Source organism: Cnephaeus nilssonii, assembly GCF_951640355.1.
Source record: "Cnephaeus nilssonii genome assembly, chromosome: 8".
NCBI lineage: Eukaryota > Metazoa > Chordata > Mammalia > Chiroptera > Vespertilionidae > Cnephaeus > Cnephaeus nilssonii.
In genome coordinates this window covers 84,935,596-84,958,623 of record NC_137079.1, presented here as the reverse complement: position 1 = coordinate 84,958,623, position 23,028 = coordinate 84,935,596, and the positions used below count along the sequence as shown (strand labels likewise).

The 23,028-nt window shown below is 46.0% G+C and overlaps 1 protein-coding gene across 1 annotated transcript; it reads right to left on the bottom strand.

Moving 5' to 3' along the window:
- Window positions 1-126: 126 nt before the first annotated feature.
- Window positions 127-21,573, bottom strand: SERP2 (stress associated endoplasmic reticulum protein family member 2). Its single transcript, XM_079778808.1, has 3 exons — window positions 21,387-21,573; window positions 15,333-15,405; window positions 127-197 (listed from the first exon to the last, which is right to left on the bottom strand). Exons 1-3 carry the CDS (start codon window positions 21,468-21,470, stop codon window positions 157-159), a joined length of 198 nt encoding a protein of 65 aa, XP_079634934.1. The 5' UTR covers window positions 21,471-21,573; the 3' UTR covers window positions 127-156.
- Window positions 21,574-23,028: the final 1,455 nt, after the last annotated feature.

Sequence of the window (23,028 nt, the reverse complement as noted above, 5' to 3'; positions counted from 1 at the left end):
ACATCCACGGTGAAGTGATCAGGGAATAACTGCAGATCCTTCTTTTTTTTCCTTTTTCTATTCTGTGTGGCCTGCTCACTTCCCAGATACCTGGCTAAGAGCTTAAGAGGTCCTCCACCCTCCAGCGGAAAGAGCAGGGCCAGATCCCGGGCCTCCTCACATGCCCATCCTTATGCTCTGAATGATCTGAAAGATAGCTGAAAGCGGAAAACAAAACAGCTCAGACACCAGGCAGCACACAGCTGGAAACCCAACCCACAGAGCCTGCCTCTGTGACCCTGGGCCCCTGACACGTTAGCACACAGCTGATTAGATAGATATTTCCTCACAAGGAGTTAAGTTAACAAAAGGTCAGTGAACTTCTCTAAGAAACAGCCTTGTTGCGTCTGCTGATGGATGCCTCGGGATTTATAGATAACGCCTGCTAATGCCTTCACCAGGAGCGAAGGGCACAAGTCCCTCAGGCGCTGGGAGATCTGGTCCCCTTCCTTAGAACAGCTGCCTCTGCTGGGGGCGGGGCTGCCATTTAACAGGCCCGGAGGCCGCCTTTCCCAAACGGCCGTGACCTGGAAAGCAAGCAGCCCTGAGCTGGGCAGAAAGGCCGGTGCTTAGAGCAGAGGCAGGAAGCCGAGCCCCTGGCTGCCACAGCCCTTGATGCAGGCAAATCTTCTGGCCGTCTGGAACTTTCTGAACTGTGGCTCTCTCATTGAGCGCACCCCTGACCTTCTCAGGGCTCAGTCTTCACTACATGGGCCTCCCCGAGAGACACTGAGGGGCTGCGGAGCCTGTAAACCCCACAGAGCGTTCCCGGGACCTGCACTTACTTTGGCCAGAGCTGGTTACATAGCTGGTTACAGCTATTGGGTTTAAATGCGTCCCAGGAAGAGAAGGCCCAGCTGCTTTGTTAAACGGCGCTCAGCGGGCAACATTGGTTACCCCGATGAAGGCAATGATAGCAGCGTCACCTCACAGTGATGGTTTTTATTTTTGAGGGGACGCGAGTATCCTCTCATTTCAGGTGTAAAAACAGCAAACACTGAGCTCTCGGGGTCTTGCCCCTTCTCTCCTTCATCGTCATCCTGGAACACAGCCAGGAATGCAGCTTCCTCAGAGACAATAGTGACGCAGGTCAGCCGAACCCTCCGGAAAAAGGCACTTGGCATTTCATCATGCAACGTTAGTGAGCACACGCCATCCGCCAGGCACTGTGCTTCGGGCCCACAGGTGAACAACGCAGAGGGCCACATAGAAACGTGTTAGAGCATTAATACGTTTTCTTCTAAAAGAAAAAAAAAGAACTCTGCACACATCATCACTATTTCCTAAATTGGATATGTGCCATAAACCAAACATGATTTAAGGCTAACTTTTCATTAATGCTCAGCGTGGCCACAATGTGGAACAGCCATCACGCAGACGGCTGTAATCCTGTCATGGAGAGTGCACTAAAGAGCTCTGGACGGCTGTATTCTGGGTTCTCATTTCTGCTTCTGTTTTTTTTTTTTGTCTCAGTCATTACTATCTGTGGAGTTACTACACTAATCCGCAGCGGGCTTTCTTCTGGTGTGTTGCTGTGGACTGAGCTGAAAACAAAGACCGTTAGAATTATGTGTAAAATTAGAGCAAACCCGTCTGTGTGACCATGGCAGGGGCTCTTCGCTAGATACAGTGAGTGAGCTCATCCACCACTTGTGATTTAATTCTGGTTGCACAAGCGGTGTTCTTGGCCTCTTCTGTTTTTTGTGGGGTTTTTTTTTTGGGGGGGCGGTTGGGGGGCTTGACAGAAGAAGTTGCTAGATGCACGAGAAAGGACCTTACCAAAATATATAAGCTTGCAGAAATAGTTGATGTGTTTGTCCTCCCCTCTCAAGGCTGACGAGGAATAAAAATTAAATAAGCATTTGGTATTCCAGCTCAAGAGGAGTGCTGGGAGGCAGTTGTATAGTCAACATTGGGGGGAAAATATTTACATCTACCATGCCTCCGGCTTGATAGCGAGGATTGGGGAAACATCCCTAACCTTGACAACAGTACTGAAGAGCGAAATGTCAGGGCCAGGTGGAACTGGGTGTGAATTCCAGGTCTTCACTGAATATCTGAGTGACTGGACAGATCATTTAACCTCTTCAAGCCCATTTCCTCTTCTGTAAAATGAGGACCATGGTACTTGCAGGACTGTTACAGAATTAAACAATTTGGCATACACGGAGGCTCCTCATACGTCCAGGATTTGATGTGTGGGAGGCATTGCTATTATAACCACTATTACTATTATTACAAAAATGACGCTGCTTCTCCAGGTACGAGCATGAAGACCAGAGCTGCAGAACTACCTGCCACTCTTCAGAGGTGTGAACTTCGGGAAATTACTAAACAGTTCTGAGCCCTGATTTCTGTATTTGTAAAATCAATAGATAGGATGTGCCTCACAGGATTGCAAGTAATCTATAGAATGACATAAGTATAAGATCTGTTCATAATAGATGCTCAAAAATGTTCTTTCTCCCTTAATTTTATCTTTAGACAAGAAATCATTTCAACAGGACTTAGATAAACAAATAGGAGGCAGTCTGTGCCTTTAGTCCATCAGGCCCCATTAGGTTAATTCATGACTTCAGAAGTGCTAGGTAGTGATAAAACCACTCAATTCTTTTTAAGAAACTGCTGCAAATTTCTCTTAAAGAATCAGAAAAATTTGCTTGCCCTAGAGTAGTTGCAACACATATTTAAAAAATCTACCTATTTCTGAGTCTGTTTTTAAAAACTAAAGATTATTCCTAATCCTAATTGAGCCCATGTAAAAACTGATGGCCCTTAACATGTTTATATATGACCCTTTAAAACTGAACCCTCTTGGAGAAACTACTTTGAAGAGTCTATTTTCAGTTCATCATTTGCTTCCACATCTAAGGTAATGAAGAGATGGTTGTGTTCATTATTCCTTTTTCAGCTGTATCAATGTGTTTAAGAAGCCTTCAACATCCTACACTAATTACGTTAATTGTAATTCTGTGTGCCTGCCCATAATGACCCGCAGAGGAACCCCAGCCTTCCGAACGCTGACTTTCCGGGCGGTGAACAGGAAGGGAGCCAACAGTGCTTTCAAAGTGGGAAAGGAAGTGGGGAGTCTAGACCCTGACAAGTTAATAACTTAACAGTGGGTGAACAAAGCTGAGAAAACAGCAGAGCGGGCTGCAGGAAAGGGGCTGTGCAGGCAAGACAGCGGGGAGCAGAGATGCCAAGAAAGGGAGGGACAGCAGGCACTCCGGGTCAGAGGATGGTCACAGAGGTTCAGAGAAATTCAGGCTAGAGCAGAATCTACAGAATCCGAGCCTCTATACTCTACCACCTGTATTTAGGATCCTGGTCACATTTTTCTTTTATTCCACCATCCCCTTTCAATGAAATCCTAAGGTTTTAACATGCAAGAACCACTCACACTAAAAAAATCAAACAAACTAGAGCAGTGGTCGGCAAACTCATTAGTTAACAGAGCCAAATATCAACAGTACAACGATTGAAATTTCTTTTGAGAGCCAGATTTTTTAAACTTAAACTTCTTCTAATGCCACTTCTTCAAAATAGACTCGCCCAGGCTGTGGTATTTTGTGAAAGAGCCACACTCAAGGGGCCAAAGAGCCGCATAGTTTGCCGACCACGGAACTAGAGCAATCCTCCTGACTCCACATCTCTTCCCTGGTCACCATAGCTGAGCACTCCCTCCTTGAAACTCTTTCTTCGCTTGGCCTCTTTGACACTGTCTTCTCCTAGTTTCTAGTTTCCCCCTTCTCTTTGGCTCTATATGCTAAATGTATTTTATGGGGTCATCCTAATTCCACCTGACCAGTAAACAAGAATGCTGAGGTTCCGCAATGAGCATTCTGGCTTTCTTCTCTTCATTACATTCTTTTTCCCTGAATGATCTCAGCCTGGCCCACAATTTCAGTTGCCACTTAGCTTTTGATGACTCACTCACCTATGTGTATTGCCAGTCCTGACGTCTCCTCTAACTCTAGACTAGAGCCACACCTTTTACCATCTAATTGATATCTATACTTAGGTACTCAAAGGCACATCAAACTCAACAGGACCTTCTCATGATCTCTTCCCACTGTCAATTTTGGCATCATTTATCCTCCATCTCGCATGTAAAACAAAATGCCAGAGTCATCCTTAACATCTCCAATTGATAATCAAGACCTGTGGACTTTACCTACGAAATTTGTGATTATGCATCCTTCCCTCCATCCCTCCAGAAACCACCTTTGTCCGAGTGACCACCATATTTCTCCAGGTGCCTATGGTGACCTCCAAAACTGGTTTCTTCCTGCAACTCTTCAATCCTTTCTCCATACTATAGACTTATTCTTTAAATGAAAACAAACAGGATTATGTCATCCCTGTGTTTAAAAGCACATCATAAGCTTCCTATTGCCCAATCCTTGATGAGGCCTCCATGACCCGTGCATCCTGGCTCCTGTCAACCGGTCGGGGTTCATCTTTTATCACTCTTCTCCTCTCTTGGATAATCCCTCACACTTTCAAAAGCCCTCTGCTCTTTCTACAGGGCTTTTACACATGCCATTCTTTCTATGTGAAATACTTTCCCCACCCCACCCTACTGCCTAGTGTTCCTTCATAATTCAAAAGTTATATCTTCAGAGAAGCCTCATTTGACCATCTGGAGCAAGAATTTTCAAACTTGAGTGTGTATCCTGATCTCCTGAGGACATATGAAAACATAGATGCTGGGCCCCACCCCCAGAATTTCCAATCCAATAGATCGGGGGGTGGGAAACGAGAATGTGTTTTTCTAATTAGTTTCTAGGGGAGGCTAAGGCTGTTGGTCTAAGGACCACACTTAGCCAGAGTATACTAGCCTTCTGTATTACATGCTTTCACAGCCCTACTCTCCTCACACACTTTCATGGCTGAAATTTTACATGTTTTAGCATAATTACTTGGTTGACTCCTCTTGCCTCCCCACCAGGCTGTAGCTATAGGACAGCAGGGATCTTGGATGATTTTGCTCATGACTTTACCCCAGAGCCTAGCTCAGCACTGGGCACATAGTAGCTCCTCAGTAAATATTTACTAAAGGAATAAAAGGTGAATAATTACAAAAGGTATGGAGAAAAATACATATTAAAAACCTCAAATAGTTATTTTGCAAACCAAGCGTCAGCATCAAATAGATACTTTTGCATTCAAATTCCTAAGAATCAGTCCTTGGATGGGAAGTTAAGTCATGACAGACCAATAACCCTTTAAGCCCTGGGACTGTGTCATCTTACCCTGGGGACTGGCCTACCCCAGCTAATTGGGAGTGCCAGAAGGACACAGGGCTGATAGAAATGGATCTTCTGGAAATTGTCAGAAAGCTAGACAACAGGATGCTTCAGAAAGCCACTTTTATTGAAAATAAATACTTGACAAGAGAGATCAAGGACGTTTCTGACAAGAGACATTAAGGCAGGCCAGAGGAACACCCTTTAGGAGTATAAGATGACTCTAGAAATCACACAACTTGATCATTCTTTCATTAAAAAATTGCTGTAAGAAAAGTATGAATCTTGAGAGAGACAAGTAGTAATGTTAGGAGACAAGACATTGCAAAGGTGGTTCGTTAAGTTCTCTAAAAGAATCAGCACAAAGAAAGTCAAAAGCAAAGCACCATTTTCTGATAGCCTTTCCTGGTGACTTCCCCAGAGATGGTGATGAGAGAAGAGAGAGAGAGATGCCAGGGACAGGTAAAGGCAGGAAGACAGTGTTAAAGGAAAGGATATTATTAGCAAAGAAGGTGATGCCCTGTCTCCACATTGAAATGGCAGACAGAAACTCTCTTCTGAGAAGGAGACCACACACCAACCCAAATGCTCCACGGGCACAGGGCAGAGGGTGGCACACAACAACGGAGGCCACAAGTCACCTTGCAGGAGCCAATGGCTGATGAAATCTTTCCAGATTGTCCATCTCAGATCTTGAGGCAGGAGTTCCAGAGTAGATGCACGTCTTCCATCTTTCCTCTGTGCTGAAACAGAAGGGCTTCTCTGGGCTGCTCTGTTTCTCAAACATCGCACTTGCCAGTCTCCGGGAAGAGACTCCCTCTGGGTGTCACAAGTTCGGGAATGTTCTGGTAGTCTCCAGGAAAGGCCAGGGTTTATGTGGCTGACCTGCAAACATGGTGAATTCAAATCTGTCCCTGATCATGTGTCCAGGAAAAGGTCAGGTGATGAGTGCCCGGTGGCCCAGTCCAAAAGCAGCCATGACTTGATATAGGCGTATTCCATCTGGGAGCAGACCCAGGATGGCTGCACAGCTGGAATCTCTGGACAGTGCACCTTTTCTGGCAGGGAAAGTAGGAGATGTCTCAACAGGAGTTCTTTTCAAGACACAGTCGTATGCTAAAGGCCTAGAGTTGGTGGAAACCTTCTGCTCCACAGTACTTTGGGGGACACGGTAAGAGAGAAGGAATGCAGAGTAACAGGAAGCAGTTGGGTTTGAAGTTTAGGTTTGGGTACTAGCTCTATCACTTTTTAACATGGGATGCTGGCTGGTTTCCTCTGTGAGCCTCAGTTTTGTGAGTACCACAGCTTCTTTGTAGGGATTGTGTGACTAGAAGGGAGAATGTCTGTGTAGAGCCTGGCATTATAATAAAGACTCAAGTACTGGCAGCCAAAATAGTTGTGTGAACAGATCCTGCTCGTCCCCATAGTCTAGATATGAAGAGTTCTTTGCGGAAATAGAGAAGAGGCTCTAGCTGCTCCTGCAGAGGTGATACCACTGACCTCTGGTTGACAAGCCTTGCCCTCTACCTGGCCCGGTGGGAGCTGGGGCTCACGCAGCTTCCTCAGCATCACAGAGCTGTGCTCCGCCACTACAGGCGTTCTCATCATCACAAAGCAAAGTCACCAGGAAGGTCAAAATGGCATCTTTCTTTCCTTGTAAGTATTCAGAATCTTGGTCAGAAATTTGCCCAGGAGGTCAAGAGCTGGGGAGACAGTGTGACTAAGGACCATCAACATAAGGACAATAACAACACACATTTATAAAACTATTACCTTGACTGGACAAGCATTATCCCCCAGGATTAGTTTTCATGAGGATTTTAGGAGTCAGAAACCAGTCCTAAGCCTTTTAAGAATGGGAGAACTGAGGCTTAGAGTGGGCATGAGTAACCTGGACAATGCCACACCGCTAGTAGGCAGCAAACCCAGGTTTCAAACCCAGGGAAGTTGGCCCTGGGGCTGGCACACACATGATTTAGTCCTTTCCCTCCTCCACACCCTTAATGAAAACCTCCAGTCCTAGGAAGGGTGGGTGCCAGTCCTTCCAGGTATGGAGAGGTCCTTAGTATCTATAAAGAGAGCCAGGTAGATGACCTGAAACATGGGGCTGAGAGAATCGGAGTTCAGGCCCATTTGGGAATTACTTCTTCATATCTCTTCTGAATAGGTTGTCCTGAAAAATCAGACCTATCTGTGACACCATCTTTCTCCCCCTGCCCCCCGCCCCCCGCCTCATCCCTGTGGGTAGAGTCCCTGGAGGATACAGGAGAGGAGGACTGACAGTCTGTGAACTGATAGACAAAAGGAATGTCCTTGCCCAGAAGCACTGCAGCTACTTATGACTGATGGTGCCAAATAAACCTAGTGGGCTCTTGGCTGAAAGATATTAACTCTGTAAGCAGAGGCCAGCTCTGGGCCAGACACAATTCCCTATTTGATGGGCAAAGAGGGTCCAGCTGGATATTCCTTTCATGGAATTAAAAAAATCAGAATATACAGTAACACAGGAGGTACACACATGCATAAACATACAACACACAAACATGCAACATTCACACACAAACACACAACATACATACACAAACATGTACACAAACATGCTCACGTACACATACACACAGATCTCATTTCAACCAGAACAGCTGCTCTTTCATTTGTTTCCCTGTAAGATTTGAACAGTGCTGCTGCTTAAAAAAAAAGGAAAAGGCTACAAACCACAAGTCTAGATGTTTTGCTCTTAAATCACACTTAATTTTTTCTAAATATTCAAGTAATATATGCTCATTGACAAAATGGGGAAATATAGAAGGTTATGAATAAAATAAGTCACTAGTTAATCCTGCTGCCCTAGAGGTTCCCTTTGATGTAGGAAAAAAGCTCCTCGGCCTCAAGAATACCCCGGCTTCAGTAACCACTGACATTCTCATGATCACTAACTAGGAAATGAACTTCAAAACTGGCTAGAAAGGGAGAAATAAAATTGAAATTAAGAATACACGAGGGAGAAGCAGTCCGAGGGAGGGAAGTGGGGCTTGGCTGGTATGTAAGAGTTCCCATCAGAATCAAAGGATGATGGGAATTAAATGGTGACCCCATTAGTCCCAGTTGAAACCTCAATGAGGGGTAAGAACAGAGAAGGATACAACCATGTTGCAAAGAGTGCTAAGATTGTGGCTTCCTGTCACCACACAGTATCAGAGCTTGGGAAAGGTAAATCATACTACAGGATCACAAGAAACATGTATATGATGACAAAATGACAAACCTGTTAAGGAAAAGACCTAATTTCATTGAGTCCAGGAGGCATTCTAGTCAAAGAGAAGAGTTGAAAATGCTGAAGACGGTTGTCCTGTGAACACTGTGGCACTTACATTATAAAAAGTTAGACCAGGGACAGCAAAGATGAGCACGGGACCCTGCTGTTTTACCATGCTCATGACAGACAGTAGTAATCAATTGCAGCACACTTTCCCACAGAGCTTTGCTGTGGCCTCAGAATCTTTCTCAATAAGGCTTTTAAAAGAGCTGAGGATAAAAGGGGAGAAAAACGCAGGGGCTAGGGCGCTGAGCACAAACAGTGGGGACTGGCTTCATTAATGGCCTGGGGAGGTGCGTCAAGCCTGCGAGTGTCTTGTGAAGATAGTGGTCGGCAGATCTGTGTGACAGTGTTTGCTGTTTCAGACAGACATTCCAGGTCACGCTTGTCTCTGAGTCTCAAGATAAAGCAAGAACTCTTCAGAAGCTATTACACAGAAGCTATTAAAAAGGGCAGGTTTTGAAACCAGGGACTGAGAGAGCTGGAATGAGCTGCTTATCTGGAGAGAGGCCCCCTTGCCTGCAGAAGTGGAAGATAATGTTTTTATAAAAAGGGGTGTGTTTTAATGTGGATCTCAGTCCTAGGAGACCAAAACAAGATAAATGCAACCAGTTAAAAAGGTTCCAGCAACACAAAGTCCCAGGACAAGACTTGAACAAGAAAAGTTTTGGCCTATTTAGAATAATCACCTGAGGGGGCCCATAACAGGTATTTGAGAAGCAGGCCTGAGATTGCTGACAGAATATCTAATACCAATAACAATAAAGCTGGTTATCAAACTGAGCAAAACAAAGCATGGAATGGCCCTGAAGGGACCTATTTGGATAATATTGTGTCTCAAAAGAACACAGGGTTCCCAAAACTTTTCTATCTCACAAAGAAAACTTCTCTAGCAAAACAGTGATGTATGTGGGTTGTGTTAAGGAAATGAAACTTACATTGCACTTCTGAGACTCAACTTAAAGTACAAGGCCCCATTCATTGATTTGGGTCTGCACATGCGTGCCTCCTTTTCCTTGCGTGGGGAGGTGACAGATTTTGAGGCTTTATCAAGGGAAAACAGTCTCATGTACCCAGAGTGTTACCACTGAAATTGCTCACACCCATCCTTGGAGTTAAGAGGCAGGGCCTAATGCTTTCTGAAAGTTCCAGAAAAATATGATGGCAGAGCCTGCCAATGACAGGCTTAGTCTGGGAGGAAGGGTGGCGAATGGAAGCCTGAGCACCCCATGGCACAGCAGTCCCAGCCCCGGTGCCACTGGTTCCCACGGTAGGGGAGGGGGTTTGAGGTGGTGGTGACTGAAGCTGCAGGTGTCAAGCTTGTTGGGCCAGCACTTACATCCCTGGAACCTTCAATGCCACGACCACCTGTGGAGGGGCTCCTATAATCCCTATTTGATTGAAAAGGAAATCAATACAGAGAGAGTAAATAACTCGTCCAAGGTTATTCAGCTGATAAATAGCAAATCTAGGCTCTGAACCCCTATCTGGCAGATTCCAAAACTGTCCTCCACTCTGAGGCACCAGATGGTCAGATTTCAAAGAAGCGTCTTGCCTCAGAGACCTTTTGCAATGGTAGGAAGTGGAAATTTACTTACTTCTGGAGAGGGATGTATTTAGATAAACCTCCTTCAACCGCCTCTTAACAGGGTAATGCATTAGAGATTACAGCTGTGTACTTGGACTCCGATCTTGGGGGCCCGGGCACAGCTCCAGTGCTCTTATCTAATTTCTTGGTGAGGTGGTGGGTGTTCCCTGGGTGCAGGTTTGGGCCAGGGCCCCTGGGTGCCGTGCTCCTGTACCCTCACTGCTCTTCAGGTTTCTCTTCCTTCCCTTTCATTATTTCGCTCTTACAACCACTGTAGGCATGAAAGGCACGGAGGGAGAATGAGGCAGGTCGTAAGAAAGAGAAGCAAGGGGTGAAAGTTTGCTGTGACACATCACTCCCTGTAATAAAGGGATCCTGCAACCTCTTGGAGGTTTGTTAACTTGTTTTTCCATATAAAGTGGAGTAAGGGTGACTAATAAGTGAGCATGTACTTAAATACCAACATTTTACCAGCCCAATTCCTTCCCAGAATATAGCTAGGAAAACAGATAAGATGTGCACTCCTATTCCTTGCCTGACCTGACTGTCTATTTACCCTACTGACTCTACTTCTACAAGGAGCACTTTGCCCAACCAAACATCAGTTAGAAATGTGGGTTAATGAGGAAGGTAATGAAAGCAAGTGAGTCTGTCAAGAGAATCAGATCAATGATCAGCATCTTCATTAATATTAGAAGATCTCATATTTTTCCTGTCCGTATAAAAATATACAAAATAGGAATAACCAATGACATGAGCTCAGAGAGGGCAAATGACCTCATAGGTGTCAGTGGGACTCAGTGAGATGGAGCTGTAGCCTGGCATATGGGCATGCCTTGTTCAAAGGAAAGAGACCCGAGGACATGAAGGCGTGTGTGTCTGTGGAGGTGCAGAAATCCTACCAGAAACTGCCGTGCGTTCTGTGTGAGTGTCACAGACAAGAGCAGGAGTGAGGGTGTGCACAGCACAGATGGACGGTCAGAAGTGAGGTGCAGGGGGTCTCTCCTACCTTGGATCACTGATAGAGGTGAGAGAGAATGGTAATGAGGGGTTCAATCATCCTAGCACCAAGAAGGCTTATTACATAAAGCAGAGGAACTGATAAACTTGGGGAAATCACATTCTTTTGAATGTAGACAAAAGATAGGTGGGAGCCTATGGCCTTCGACCCTAAAAAGGGAGAGACTCAAGAGGGACAATGGCTCTGCAAAACGAACTGAATTGTGACTAACTCCCGGGAGGTGGCAACGGGGACACATCTATAGGCGCCATTGTGTTTTTCATGACATGTTTGGTTTAGAAAAGGACATGTACAAAGATAGAAGGAAGGGCACAGCGACCAAGGACAAATTGAGGAGAGTGACACATTTCTGTGAGAACAGTGCCCAACTTCAGCTGAGGCTCGCAGAAAAAATGCTAAAGTTGGCAGAAAACAACAACAAAACAAAGCAAAAAGGGTGGTGGTATTAGATTATTCTTAGTTATGATTAAAAAGGGGATGAGGCCCATTACTTAGGGATCCTCGTAGCATGTAAACAGGACAGAGAAAGTAAGACCACCCAACTCCCATTTTATGTATTGCGCCTCATAATAGCAAAATGGTCTTAATGAGGAAGTTGAAAGAAGCATCGCTGGGAGAGCACTGGACACAAGGTGGGGGGATCTGGCATGCCCAATGAGTGTTATATTTCCTTTATGTCCAAGTCTCCAGGCGCTGCAGTCTCCCATCCAGGCCCCTGGACAATCCTGCCGATGAGATAACAGAGCCTTTGTGCTTGATCCCTAAAACACTCCTGAAGACTGGTTCCCAAAGATGGTTGGATAAGGTTCCTGCTATGTGAACCAATAAGCCTGGCAAAATTTTAACTAAAGTGTAATTTTTTAAAATGTAATTTAGAGAAGGTTTTTTAAGCCCTTTGAAAAGAATGACTATTGAGAACTAGCACAGGTTTGAGAAAAACAAGCCAGACCAAGTAACTCTATTGTCTCCCCCCACCCCCCACCCCACTAAGGGCTCACAGATCCTCACAGCTGGGCTTTGCCATTCTTGAGCCACTATCTCCAGCCTCTGAGCCTTTGCCACGCAGTGTTCCTTCATGTGGAATAACCTACCTTTGTCTGGCTGTTTGTCCTTCAAAACTCAGCTCAAACGGCACCTCCTCTGGGAAACCTTTTCTTCTGCCCAGCATGGTTTAGAGGTTCCTGCTATGATTGATTGTGTTCTCCCAAATTCACAGGCTGAAATCCTCAATATGATGGTGGTAGAAGGTAAGGCCTTTGGGAGGTGATTAGGTCATGAGGGTGGATGGGACTAGTGCTTTTAAAGAAGAGGCCCTTGAGAGTTCCCTGTCTCCCTCTGCTACATAAGGATATGGTATGAAGATACAAGGAGAAATCTATGACCAGAAAGAGGGCTCGCACCTGACCATGCTGGCCCTGAAATCTGACTGCCAGCCTCCAGAATTGTGAGCAGTACATTTCTGCAGTTTGTAAGCCTCCAGGCTGTGGAATGTTGTTACAGCAGCCTGAAAGGACTAAGACAATCCCTAACGCGTGTTCACCAAGCACTCTGCTATCACAGTGCTCTCTCCAGGGTTACAACGGGCAGCTTTCTTATCTGCCCTCTCCAGAGCCTGTAGGTTCTGAAGGAGGTTGTAGTTTCAAAGCCCAGCACAGTGGCAGGCACACGGGGACCCTCAACGCATGATGATTGCTTGCATGAGTTCTGCTGAGAGGTTCAAAGTCAACCCAAAGGGAGTTGTCTCTAATTGTGTTCCATGGACTTCTCCAGGTCTAGACTTTTATCAGTGACTTGGAGAAATAATATACTTCAGAGACTGTAAGGCTCAGAGAAAAAGGTAATTAGATAAAAGGCTCAAGGTTCAAGATTTAACAATCTACAGGCTGGCTATAAAACCTGAAAAGATAGACAACTTTATTATATGGATTGATTTTGTATTTTTCTGTGGCATGCTAACGCACAGGTTGTTTTGTTGGTTGTTGGGTGAAAATCAGAGACAGATCATCTGAGATAATGCCTAACAGATGAATATGTGGGCTTGATGACAATGCTGCATCGATGCACCAGAGTCACTGCAGTTTCATATAGTGCTCTGAACTGTGCATTGCTAATGACAATACATTGAATAGATCATGTAGTGTCAATGACCATTTCGTACATTATACTGTAATACTGGTGAGCCATTTATCATGCATGTTCTTCTGTATTTCCAGATTTATAGTTACTCTGTAGAAGGACAACTGAAATCAACAATAAACTTTTAATAGAAATATTCATGAAGCTTTATGTTAGGTCTCAAAAAAGTCAATTGGATATTTACAATATGCGGAATATCTGCCTTTATTCATCCATCCATCCATCCAACTGTATTGATCACAATATACCAAATACTGTAGTAGAATCTACAAATTTAGTGGAAAAGGAACACTGTCTTTCCTGAGCTTATATCCTGGGAGGAAAATGGGTACTAAGTAAGAAAACAAAATACTTTCAAATGTTGATGAGGGCTAAAACAAAGTGTGATAGGAGAGGAGACAACTTTGGATGGGATTACATAGCTGCCTCTGAAGCTTGCAGGAAGTCTGTGTACAGAAGATCTGGGTGGGGCCTGCCTGGCCATTAGCTCTAAGTGAGTCTGGAACGTGCTGTGACTGTTCCAATATAAACTGCAAACTGGTCATATTAATAGAAGGAGAGCATTGATATAAGGGCAGTGACAATCCTACTAACTCTGTAGCATTCACACCACTTCTGGATCAACTTCTATAGTTGCAAATGCTACTCCTGGCGTATAACTAGAAACCACATCTTATGAGGACTGGTTGAGAAAATTGGGAAAGTTTAGCTAGTAGAAGGAACCACTAGGCAGTCATCTTTGAAATATCCAAAGATTCAAGATGTTCAGAAGAGAATGAGTCCTGTTGTGTGACTCCAAGAGTCTACTTTGAATTATTGAGAAGACAGCACAGTACAGTTCAAAAGAGGGGAGGAAACATTTCTAAAAGAATTAGACCTACACAGAAATGGGATAGGTTTTTTGAAGAAGCGAGTCCTCAACCCTCAGAAGTATTCCAGCAGAGGATGGGTAAACTCTGTTAAAGATAAGGAATCCCCATATTGGGCAAAAGATCCCCTTCTAGGACACAGCTTTGGGACTGGGGTACAGTTTTGTTTCTTTGAGTGGAAGATCTTCTCATCTTGGAAAGCCAAATCAGCTTTAAAAATATTTGAGCCTCAAGCAACGATCATGCCAAGTCCTTTGTATCCCTCCTTTCTCCTAAGAGCTTTTGTTTCCTTGGAAGAGTGGTTTCTTGGAGATCAGAGGCACCGATCTATCTTTAGTGATGGGTGTCTCTTGCCATTGGGACAGAATGATGTCCTCATGGGAAGCCTGGGTCTGTGCAGGAAGATGTGGACTCCGGGCCTTCCCTGTCCTCAGCAACAGGGAGGTGATGGGGATGGGACGCGCCGATGGCCTACCTACTGATGGAAGTAACCTACACTCGCCAGTACTTCAGAAACCCAAGCCCTGGGGACCAGGAATTATGTCAAGACTCCCAATAGCAGAATTTACTAGAAACGACTGTATATCCTTCTGCTCAAACCTCCTCTTTGTATGTGTGTGTTTGCATGTCAGTGCAAGGAAAGCTCTCTGAACTTGTCAGCTTCCAGTATGAAGTGACTGTACCTTGAGGCTCAGGTCAAAGGCTCAGTTCTGTGTAGAGCGCTGTAGAGGTTCTCTTCTCAGAAGGTCTCTCCCTCTCTCTGGAATGTGGATTTATCATGGTCAGGCAGGTGCTCCACTTTCTGTTTTAAATGCTCTTATTCTGTGTCTTCACAGAAAGGTTTGATTGAACTCTAAACTCTATATAGCTGATTTAGTTGCTCAGCACAATCATTTTATGATTACAATTTGATAGCATATCAATTCTATCTCTACTCATATTTGGTCTGCTGGAACAGAAATTAAATAAAAACCCATTAAGATTAATACCTCAGGCAGAGATTAACTTGCACCTTAGACCAATATATTCTTTGTCTATTTGCCTTCCGAATAAAACATGTGTTTTTGAAGGACAGAGGAAAACCTGGGATATAAGGGCAGTGAAGAACCCATACCTGAGCCACAGACAACAAAAACAAACAGTGCCAACAGCCATGGTCCCACAGGATATTTCTCCTCTTGCGGCCTCTAAAAGAGAAGGGGAGAAAGTAAGATTAGGTCCATTAATTTGGGAAACATTTATTGAGTGCTACTAGTCATGTGCTAGGGGCTGGAGCTACCACTGTGAATGAGACAGACTCAGTCTCAATGCCCAGTGGGCAGATACAGATGAATAAAGTCAATTGTAAAGGATCAAGATAGGTTTAAGAATATCCATCAATAACCTTACTTACATCCCTGTAACTCAATGAACGTGGTGGTCTTAAATATTCTGGGGACAGGGTCTAAATACATAAAACTAATACAGTGATTTGAGAGCCAAAGATGATATTACTAATAATTGCTTCCATTTGTTGGAAGCACTCTCTATGACAGAAACCTACTACATCCACTATTTCCAGCACTCACAACCTCATACAACTCCATTCTGTAGTTGAGGACTGAAGCTCAAATTTGTTAACTTGGGCAAGAGCTGGAATTCAAATTTAGGTCTGCCTCATTACAGAGCCTGGGTGTTTCCCACTGATAGCTTCATTTAAAAAATATATATATTTTATTGATTTTTTTACAGAGAGGAAGGGAGAGGGATAAAGAGTTAGAAACATCAATGAGAGAGAAACATCGATCAGCTGCCTCCTGTACACCCCCTACTGGGGATGTGCCCGCAACCAAGGTACATGCCCTTGACCGGAATCGAACCTGGGACCCTTCAGTGTGCAGGCCGACGCTCTATCCACTGAGCCAAACTGGTTAGGGCGATAGCTTCATTTTTAACTCCCACATCTGTGAAATCTAACTAGGGTCACAGAGCACAGCCATGTTCTCAAAACCTCCCATATGCCAAAAAATTTGGGAAGGCAGTACAGTGGAAATCCTTGGAATACCAGAAGCACCACAGCAACCGTGAATGGATGTGAGGGAAGCAGCGTTTTGTAATAAAGTTCCTAAATCTTTGTGAAGCTTACACTTTGGAAATTTCTGCATTCTCTGGGAAGCAGAGGGGGACTCTTGTACCCACACCAATCTAGCCTTCGTACATCCTGCTCTTCTCAAACCAAAAGCACAGACAGAATAAGAAAGTCTCTCTGCAACCCCTCTAGGTCTATTGGCAGGTAGAGCTTGGTCCTTAAAAATAAAATAAAACATTCTGAGAGGCATCGGAAACACTGGCGAATTTCTCAAATAAAAAGGGAGAAGGTCGAATGATAAAAGTAGTGTCTTTGGTTCCCAGCTCACCTGCTAACATTCTTAGAGAGCCTTCTCTCTCCTGTCTCAATTGGGTTCACTTGTCATGTATAAAGCCATATTCTTTTCCTTGGCATTTACCACAGTTTGTATCTCTGCTTATTCTTGTGATGATGTGTTCAATGTCTGGCTCTTCACTAGACTGTAGGCCCCACAAGGGCAGGCACTTTCTCTTTCATATATCAATGTATAGCAGTGTGCAATACAGAACTTAAACATAGTAGATGTTCCACAAATGTTAACTGAAGAATGAATAAGCACCCAAGCTTCATTAAACATGATTTCTTAGGTCAGGTAGAATAAAGACAGGGCCTAGGAAGGATATTGTCTTTATTATTATACTTCCTAATTGGCCTGAGGGTTATCCCTTCATTTCTCTTACTAGAGAAGTATGGGTTAAAGTGGCAGTGGCAGGTAGATTCTGACTAAGGACTGAAAGCATTCACTCCTCTGTCACTGACAAGCTTGTATCTACCACTCTTGTGTGAGGGCAAATCACACTGCAAGGAAAGACGTGGTTGCCCTTGACTAGACAAGGACAAAGCCATTCTTAAATAATTGCATAAGATAACTTTAACCAGCATTTTTATCGGGTCATTCTTTGGCACTAAGACCAGGTCAAGGTCAGATCAAGTAAATAGTAGAGATATTAAATAAAGTTCCCCAAACAGAGTGTGGCTTTACCCCCCCCCCCTCTTTTACCAACTTCCTAACAATTTGTCATAGTTGCCCAGAAACCAATTCTGTTGCTGTCATCCTACTAATCTTACCTAATAATAGAGAAACATGTAAATTGACCGCACCTTCGCTACGCCCACAGCCAATCAGAGTGAGTATGCAAATTAAACTGAAAACATGGCGGCAGCCCCGCCCCCCAGCTGCTCCGGGCCTGTGGGAGTCGGAGAAAGTCAGGTGCCAGTGCCTGAGGCTGGCTGCAGCCACGTCACCTGCCCGGTGATCCCAGGCTGCAGCCAGCCTCAGAAGCCTCACATCTGCCTGCCCAACATCCTGGGGAGACGGAGAAACCGGGCCCCAGCACCTGAGGCTGGCTGCAGCCCAGGAGATGAAGAAGCCGCCTGCCCCATGATCCCAGGCCACAGCCAGCCGGAGAAGTCGCCCCCACTGCATCTGAGGGAAGATGGAGAAGCTGCCCGCCTGCGGTCCAGGTGTCAGCACCTGCAGCTGGCTACAGCCTGGTAGATGGAGAAGCCGCCCACCCCACAGTCCCGGGCACCAGCACCTGTGGCTGGCTGTGGCCTGGGAGACAGAGAAGCCGCCCACCCTGCGGTCCTGGGCACCAGCACTTGCAGCTGCAGCACAGGCGAAGCCCCCTGTCCACCATCCCCTGAGGCTGCAGCCAGCTTGGGTGCCTATGGCTGACCAGAGGGAGGGAAGCTGGATCCTGGGTGCCTGTGGTCGGCTGGAGGAGGGAATCCTGGGTACCGGGTGCGGGCCGAGGCAGAGGTAGTTAGGGGCAATCAAGCCAGCAGGGGAGCAGTTAGGGACAATCAGGCTGGCAGGCAGAAGCAGTTAGGGGCAATCAGGCAGGCAAGCGAGCGGTTAGGAGCCAGCAGTCCTGAATTGTGAGAGGGATGTCCAACTGCCAGTTATCCCACGAGGGGTCCCAGATTGGAGAGGGTGCAGGCCAGGCTGAGGGACACCCTCTCCGCTGCCCCCTGTGCACGAATTTCGTGCACCGGGCCTCTAGTGTTATATAAAAATTCATTTTTCTCCATCTCCAGCAAAGCCAACAAGTGAATTCAGAAGCCTGTAAATGAATTATTGGTCGAGTCAGATACCAAATGAAGTCCTTTATTTTTCCTTTTCTGAAAAACATAAATTATTAACATGCAGAGCTTGGAGCAAAACCTTTTTGATGATATTTGCCAGTGAATCAATATTACTTGGGGACTTTCAGCGCTCAGGAATACCTGGGTGATCATAATACCAAAATATTCTTTTTGAGAGCTTCGAGTTACTTTTTTTGTGTGTGGAAGTGGTGCCCAGCACAGTCCCAATGGGAAAATGTACCTAACCCCGAATCTACTGCTGGGAGAAGCAAGACAATCAGCGAAATCCTGCAAATGACATGGTTCATTTCAAACAGAAGTTTGCCACTTCCCAAGGCTCCCACATGTCAGGGGATGGCTTTCCCTGTGATAAGATAACAGCAGGGTAACTCAGAACTCTGGAATTTAAACTCCCTCTTCATTCTGAAGAAGTTACTACTGTATAATCATGAGATGATTATCCCACTTCTCTGTTTCTTGGCTTTATCTGCTATCTGGGAGAATAATTTTGATTCACTCCATAGCTATTAACTAATAACAAAATACCGAGGCATCTGCATATAATCAAAGGGCTTTATTTCTGAGTGATTAATCTGAATTTTCAGTTAGAATCTGTTCATCTGTCCCCATTTATTAAATTTCATCTGAACAAGTTCTCCCTTGCAAGTTAATTCTTTCAAAGTATAATGTTTGGCCTGTAATTAGGAAAATAAAATTTAGGATTTAAAGTATTGCTTTTTGTTGTTGTTAATCCTCACCTGAGGATATTTTTCCATTGATTTTTTTAGAGAGAGTGGAAGGGAGGGGGAGAAACATCGATTGGTCCCCTCCCACGTACGCCCTGACCAGGGATCGAGCCTGCAACTGAGGTATATGCCCTTGACTGGAGTAGAACCTGGGACCCTTCAGTCTGCAGACCTACCCTCTATTCGCTGAGCCAAACCAGCTAGGGCTAAAGTGTTGCTTTTTAAAAGAGAATTTCAGTTTTCTTTTTGGATGCTGATCCATTTATAATAAAGTTAACCAAAAGCCATTCTAACCAAAGGAAAATAAACATACATTGTGGCTTGGTTTGGAAACCATTCATTACAAATTTAGTGGGGCCATTTAAAAACCCTCAGAAGCGCCGGCACTTTTGAAGGGCCTACTCCATGGTATATGTGAACTATTGAAATGCACTCATACCATAGATTAAACATAATTTGAATGCAGCTCTGAAAGTTGAGTTGAACTGCAGGTGACTACATTTTCTAGATATCTAAACATCTCTTTCTCCAAAATTTTCCGTTTTCTTTTCTTATTTTGGAGCCAGTAATTTTTGTTTCAGCTCCCAAACGTTTTCTAGTGGTTTTGAAAAGCTAGAAGTGGCAGACACTGAGTTTACCAAGTCTAACGGATAAAACAGCTCCACAAATTAGTTTGTTTTGTGGTTATTTTTATAGTCAGGTAAGTTGTCAGCTTAGTTCAGTTAACAACTGAATCCTGGTTCATTAAAAGGAAACGCACAACTAGAGATTTTCAGTACGTCAGCTAGTCTGTATATATGACATTCTAGAAAGATATCCTTGGTATATAAAATCCTGAATGCTTTAACATCAATTAAAAGTTGTTTGTCAATGTTAATTTGAACAGCAAGTTTTTTTTTATGAGTAAAAATAAATAGGGAAAGCATAGCAATTAAAAGTTGTTTGTCAATGTTAATTTGAAGAGCAAGTTTTTATTTTTATGAGTAAAAATAAATAGAGAAAACATAGATCTTTGTGAAAAATGGTTCCAATTCAATGGCACATCAGCATTTTGCTGGTCAATCATAAGTAAATGATCTAATTCCCAAGTGAAAGAATTTCAAGCATGACTTCAGCCTGGAGCTGTGCATAAAGCCCCGAGTACAGCTCAGTTTAATCCTAAAGTTTCTCTGCCACAGTACTGCTTGGTTTGCAAGAATTCTGGGGTAATGACTGTAGATCCAGCTTTTTGCTCAGTTAATCAAAGCAGCATTATTTCTTTGGCTAAAAGGAATTGTCTCATCAAGTCTGCAGGCTTTTCCAGCCAAACCCCAAGCTTCAGTTGGACTTCCACTTAAGTGCCTGGAATAATAGATTCCAGGTGCCTTTGCTCATAGACTTGGAGACTCACACTGCCCAGCAACTCATTCGAGGCATGCCTCTGAATGTCCAAAATCACAGGCCTGGCATTTTCTGTTGGAGATAATTTGCATTGCCAAAAGAAACCCCATTGCAGAAGGCACAGATTTTACATGAAAGTCGTTATAAAGCTTTAATATACAGTTTTGGGGGCACAGAATGTCTGGTAATTAACTAGCCTCTAAAGTGCTGGATCAGAATAAACCTGAATTCACAGGGTGAACAGTCGCATTTAAACTTTAGCCCAATGTGAGAGGCCTCACTGGAGAAAAGGCAAAATAGAGGCGGAGGGAGGGTAATACGGGTTTGAATCTCATTCCACCCTTCCAATTTAATAGGGAGACCATTACAAAGGGGCTGGAAAGAAAACCTTATCAGGGTGTGTGTCTGTTGGGTATGGAGGGCAGGGGTGACGCCTGGGAGGGGACATGATACAGGGCCTCATTTACTCATTCATTCATTCCTTCCTGCATCACCTATTTAACATTCTCCACCTAGCAGGTTCAGGACCCTGTGTCAAGCAGTTTCCTTAGCTGTTCTGTCACTGCTGCTTTCCGTCTCCCCCAGAGACACGGGACCCATTCTCTCCTGGGGAGGCTCCTCCTTGTCCCCGTGGCAGCCCCAGCAGTCCCTCCCGGGGGGCCACGACCTACCCGGGCCCTCTCCGCCCCCGAGAGCACCGGCGAGGCCAGCCCCGCGGCGCCCTCGGCGAGCTCTCCGCGCCCCCTCGGCGGCGGGGCCCGCAGGCGGCGGGCGGGGCGTGAGGAGCTGGGGGCCCGCCCCGCGCCCGGCCCCGCCCCGCTCCCCGCCCGGCCCGCCTCCGCCTTACCAGGGTTTTGGCTACGTTGCCCCGCTGGGTGATGTTTTTGCTGTGCTTCTCGTTAGCCATCCGGATCCGCTGTTTGGCCACCATGGCTTGGGCTCTTGGAAGAACTCTGAACTCCCACCTGCAAGGACCCCCCGCGTGAGCCCCAGGCCGGGCCGAGCGCGCCCCTTGGGCCCCGGGCGCTGCAGGTGGCGAGGCGCGCCCCCCGGCCCCGCGCCGCCCGCTCCCCACCCCCCACCGGGCCGGCTCCGGGGAGAGGCCCGAGCCCGGACGGAAGTAATCTTTCATCTCAGGAAACCCGCTCCTACTTCCTCGCCATCCTTCCGGTCCCCACAACTACCTGCCCAGCGCGCCCCAGGCTGCGCTGCCGCGGGACCTCCCGCACCGGAGCCGGGGCGCTGGCGGCGCACGGAGCCACTGGGCCGCGGGGCTCTGCGGCGTCGGGGTCCCACCGCCCAGTGAGGCGGGGCCGAGGGCTCCGCGGCCGCGGGCTTTGTGCGCGCATAAGGGATGGGGTCTCAGGCGTCTGGGCTCCTGGGTCAGGGACCCCCCAAGGCCTTGGTTTCACCTGCACCGCCGTCCCTCTGGCCAAGGGCTGGACTTGGTGGGTGGGTGGGGTCCTCAAAAGACAAGTAGAACCGGGCAGGGCTGAGCCCGTGCTGTTGTGGGCAGCCCAAACGAACCGCCCCTTTAGGGTCTGGGGAAGGCCCGGCGCCTGGGAAGGCCACTGCAGGGTCTTGCTCAAACGATGCAAAAAGGGCCAGATGTCCCCAGGGGTGGGGACAAGGGGGAGTGAGGTGGAGTTGGAACAGGTTTTCTTGCCTTGGTAGTTATGGGGGAAACAGGCCAGCAATACATCTGCAGCCCAGGTCAGACTGGGTGGTCACCCAGCTTTGGCTCTCCACCTGCCCCAGGTAACCAGGACCAACTCCAGCCACCCTTGTCCCAAGGGGACTGAACTGGGAATTCCCTACAGTAGAGTGATGTATCTCAAGGGTCCATGTGACTCACAGGCATTCCTATTAGGCCCTTACATTGTGTATGTAGCAAGGGGCGGGGGGGGGGGGGGAGGGGGGGCGGGGGGGAGGGGGGGCGGGGGGGAGGGGTTCAGTCCTTTACTTTTCCACCTGCTGAATGGATTGGAGTAGAAGAGCTGAGAAGAGGTAAAACTTCAACCTGGAAGATGTGGGGCAGTGGGAAGTGCTAGGGAAGAGGAGCTGAGGCACTAGACCAGATTTGGCTAATGCACCCCAGTCCTTCCCTTGCAGGCACCTGTGGCTGATTCTACAAAGTTTTGTGTGGGTAACATTCCTCTGTGTCTGTGGGAAGTTAGGGAGAACTCCTTTTCTCTTTGGGGACCCTTTACTAAGCTCTTCCCCAATCCTCTCCCCACTTCTTGTCATTAAAGCTTTAATACAGACTGTTCTGGGGCTGCCTTTGGTAACTTAGAGAAGATAGAATCCCCCCTAGGGTCATTAGTAAAGTCTGGTCATTCTTTCTACTTTAGAATTAGTTAAATTTCCAAACTAGATCCTAGCACCTTCTTAAACATTACCACCAACATTACCATCATTATTACAGGACTACAAACCAAGTAGGCCCAACTCTAGTCCCATGCTTTTAATAACAATTGACTTGTTTTTGG

What these genes read in the sequence shown, in the direction of transcription:
- SERP2 (XM_079778808.1), bottom strand. Translation starts at nt 21,470, where the DNA reads ATGGTGGCCAAACAGCGGATCCGGATGGCTAACGAGAAGCACAGCAAA. An exon ending in GCAACGTAGCCAAAACCCTG is followed by an intron (nt 15,406 to 21,386) that starts GTAAGGCGGAGG and finishes CTTCTCTTTTAG; the next exon opens with AGGCCGCAAGAGGAGAAATA. An exon ending in TTTTGTTGTCTGTGGCTCAG is followed by an intron (nt 198 to 15,332) that starts GTATGGGTTCTT and finishes TTCCGCTTTCAG; the next exon opens with CTATCTTTCAGATCATTCAG.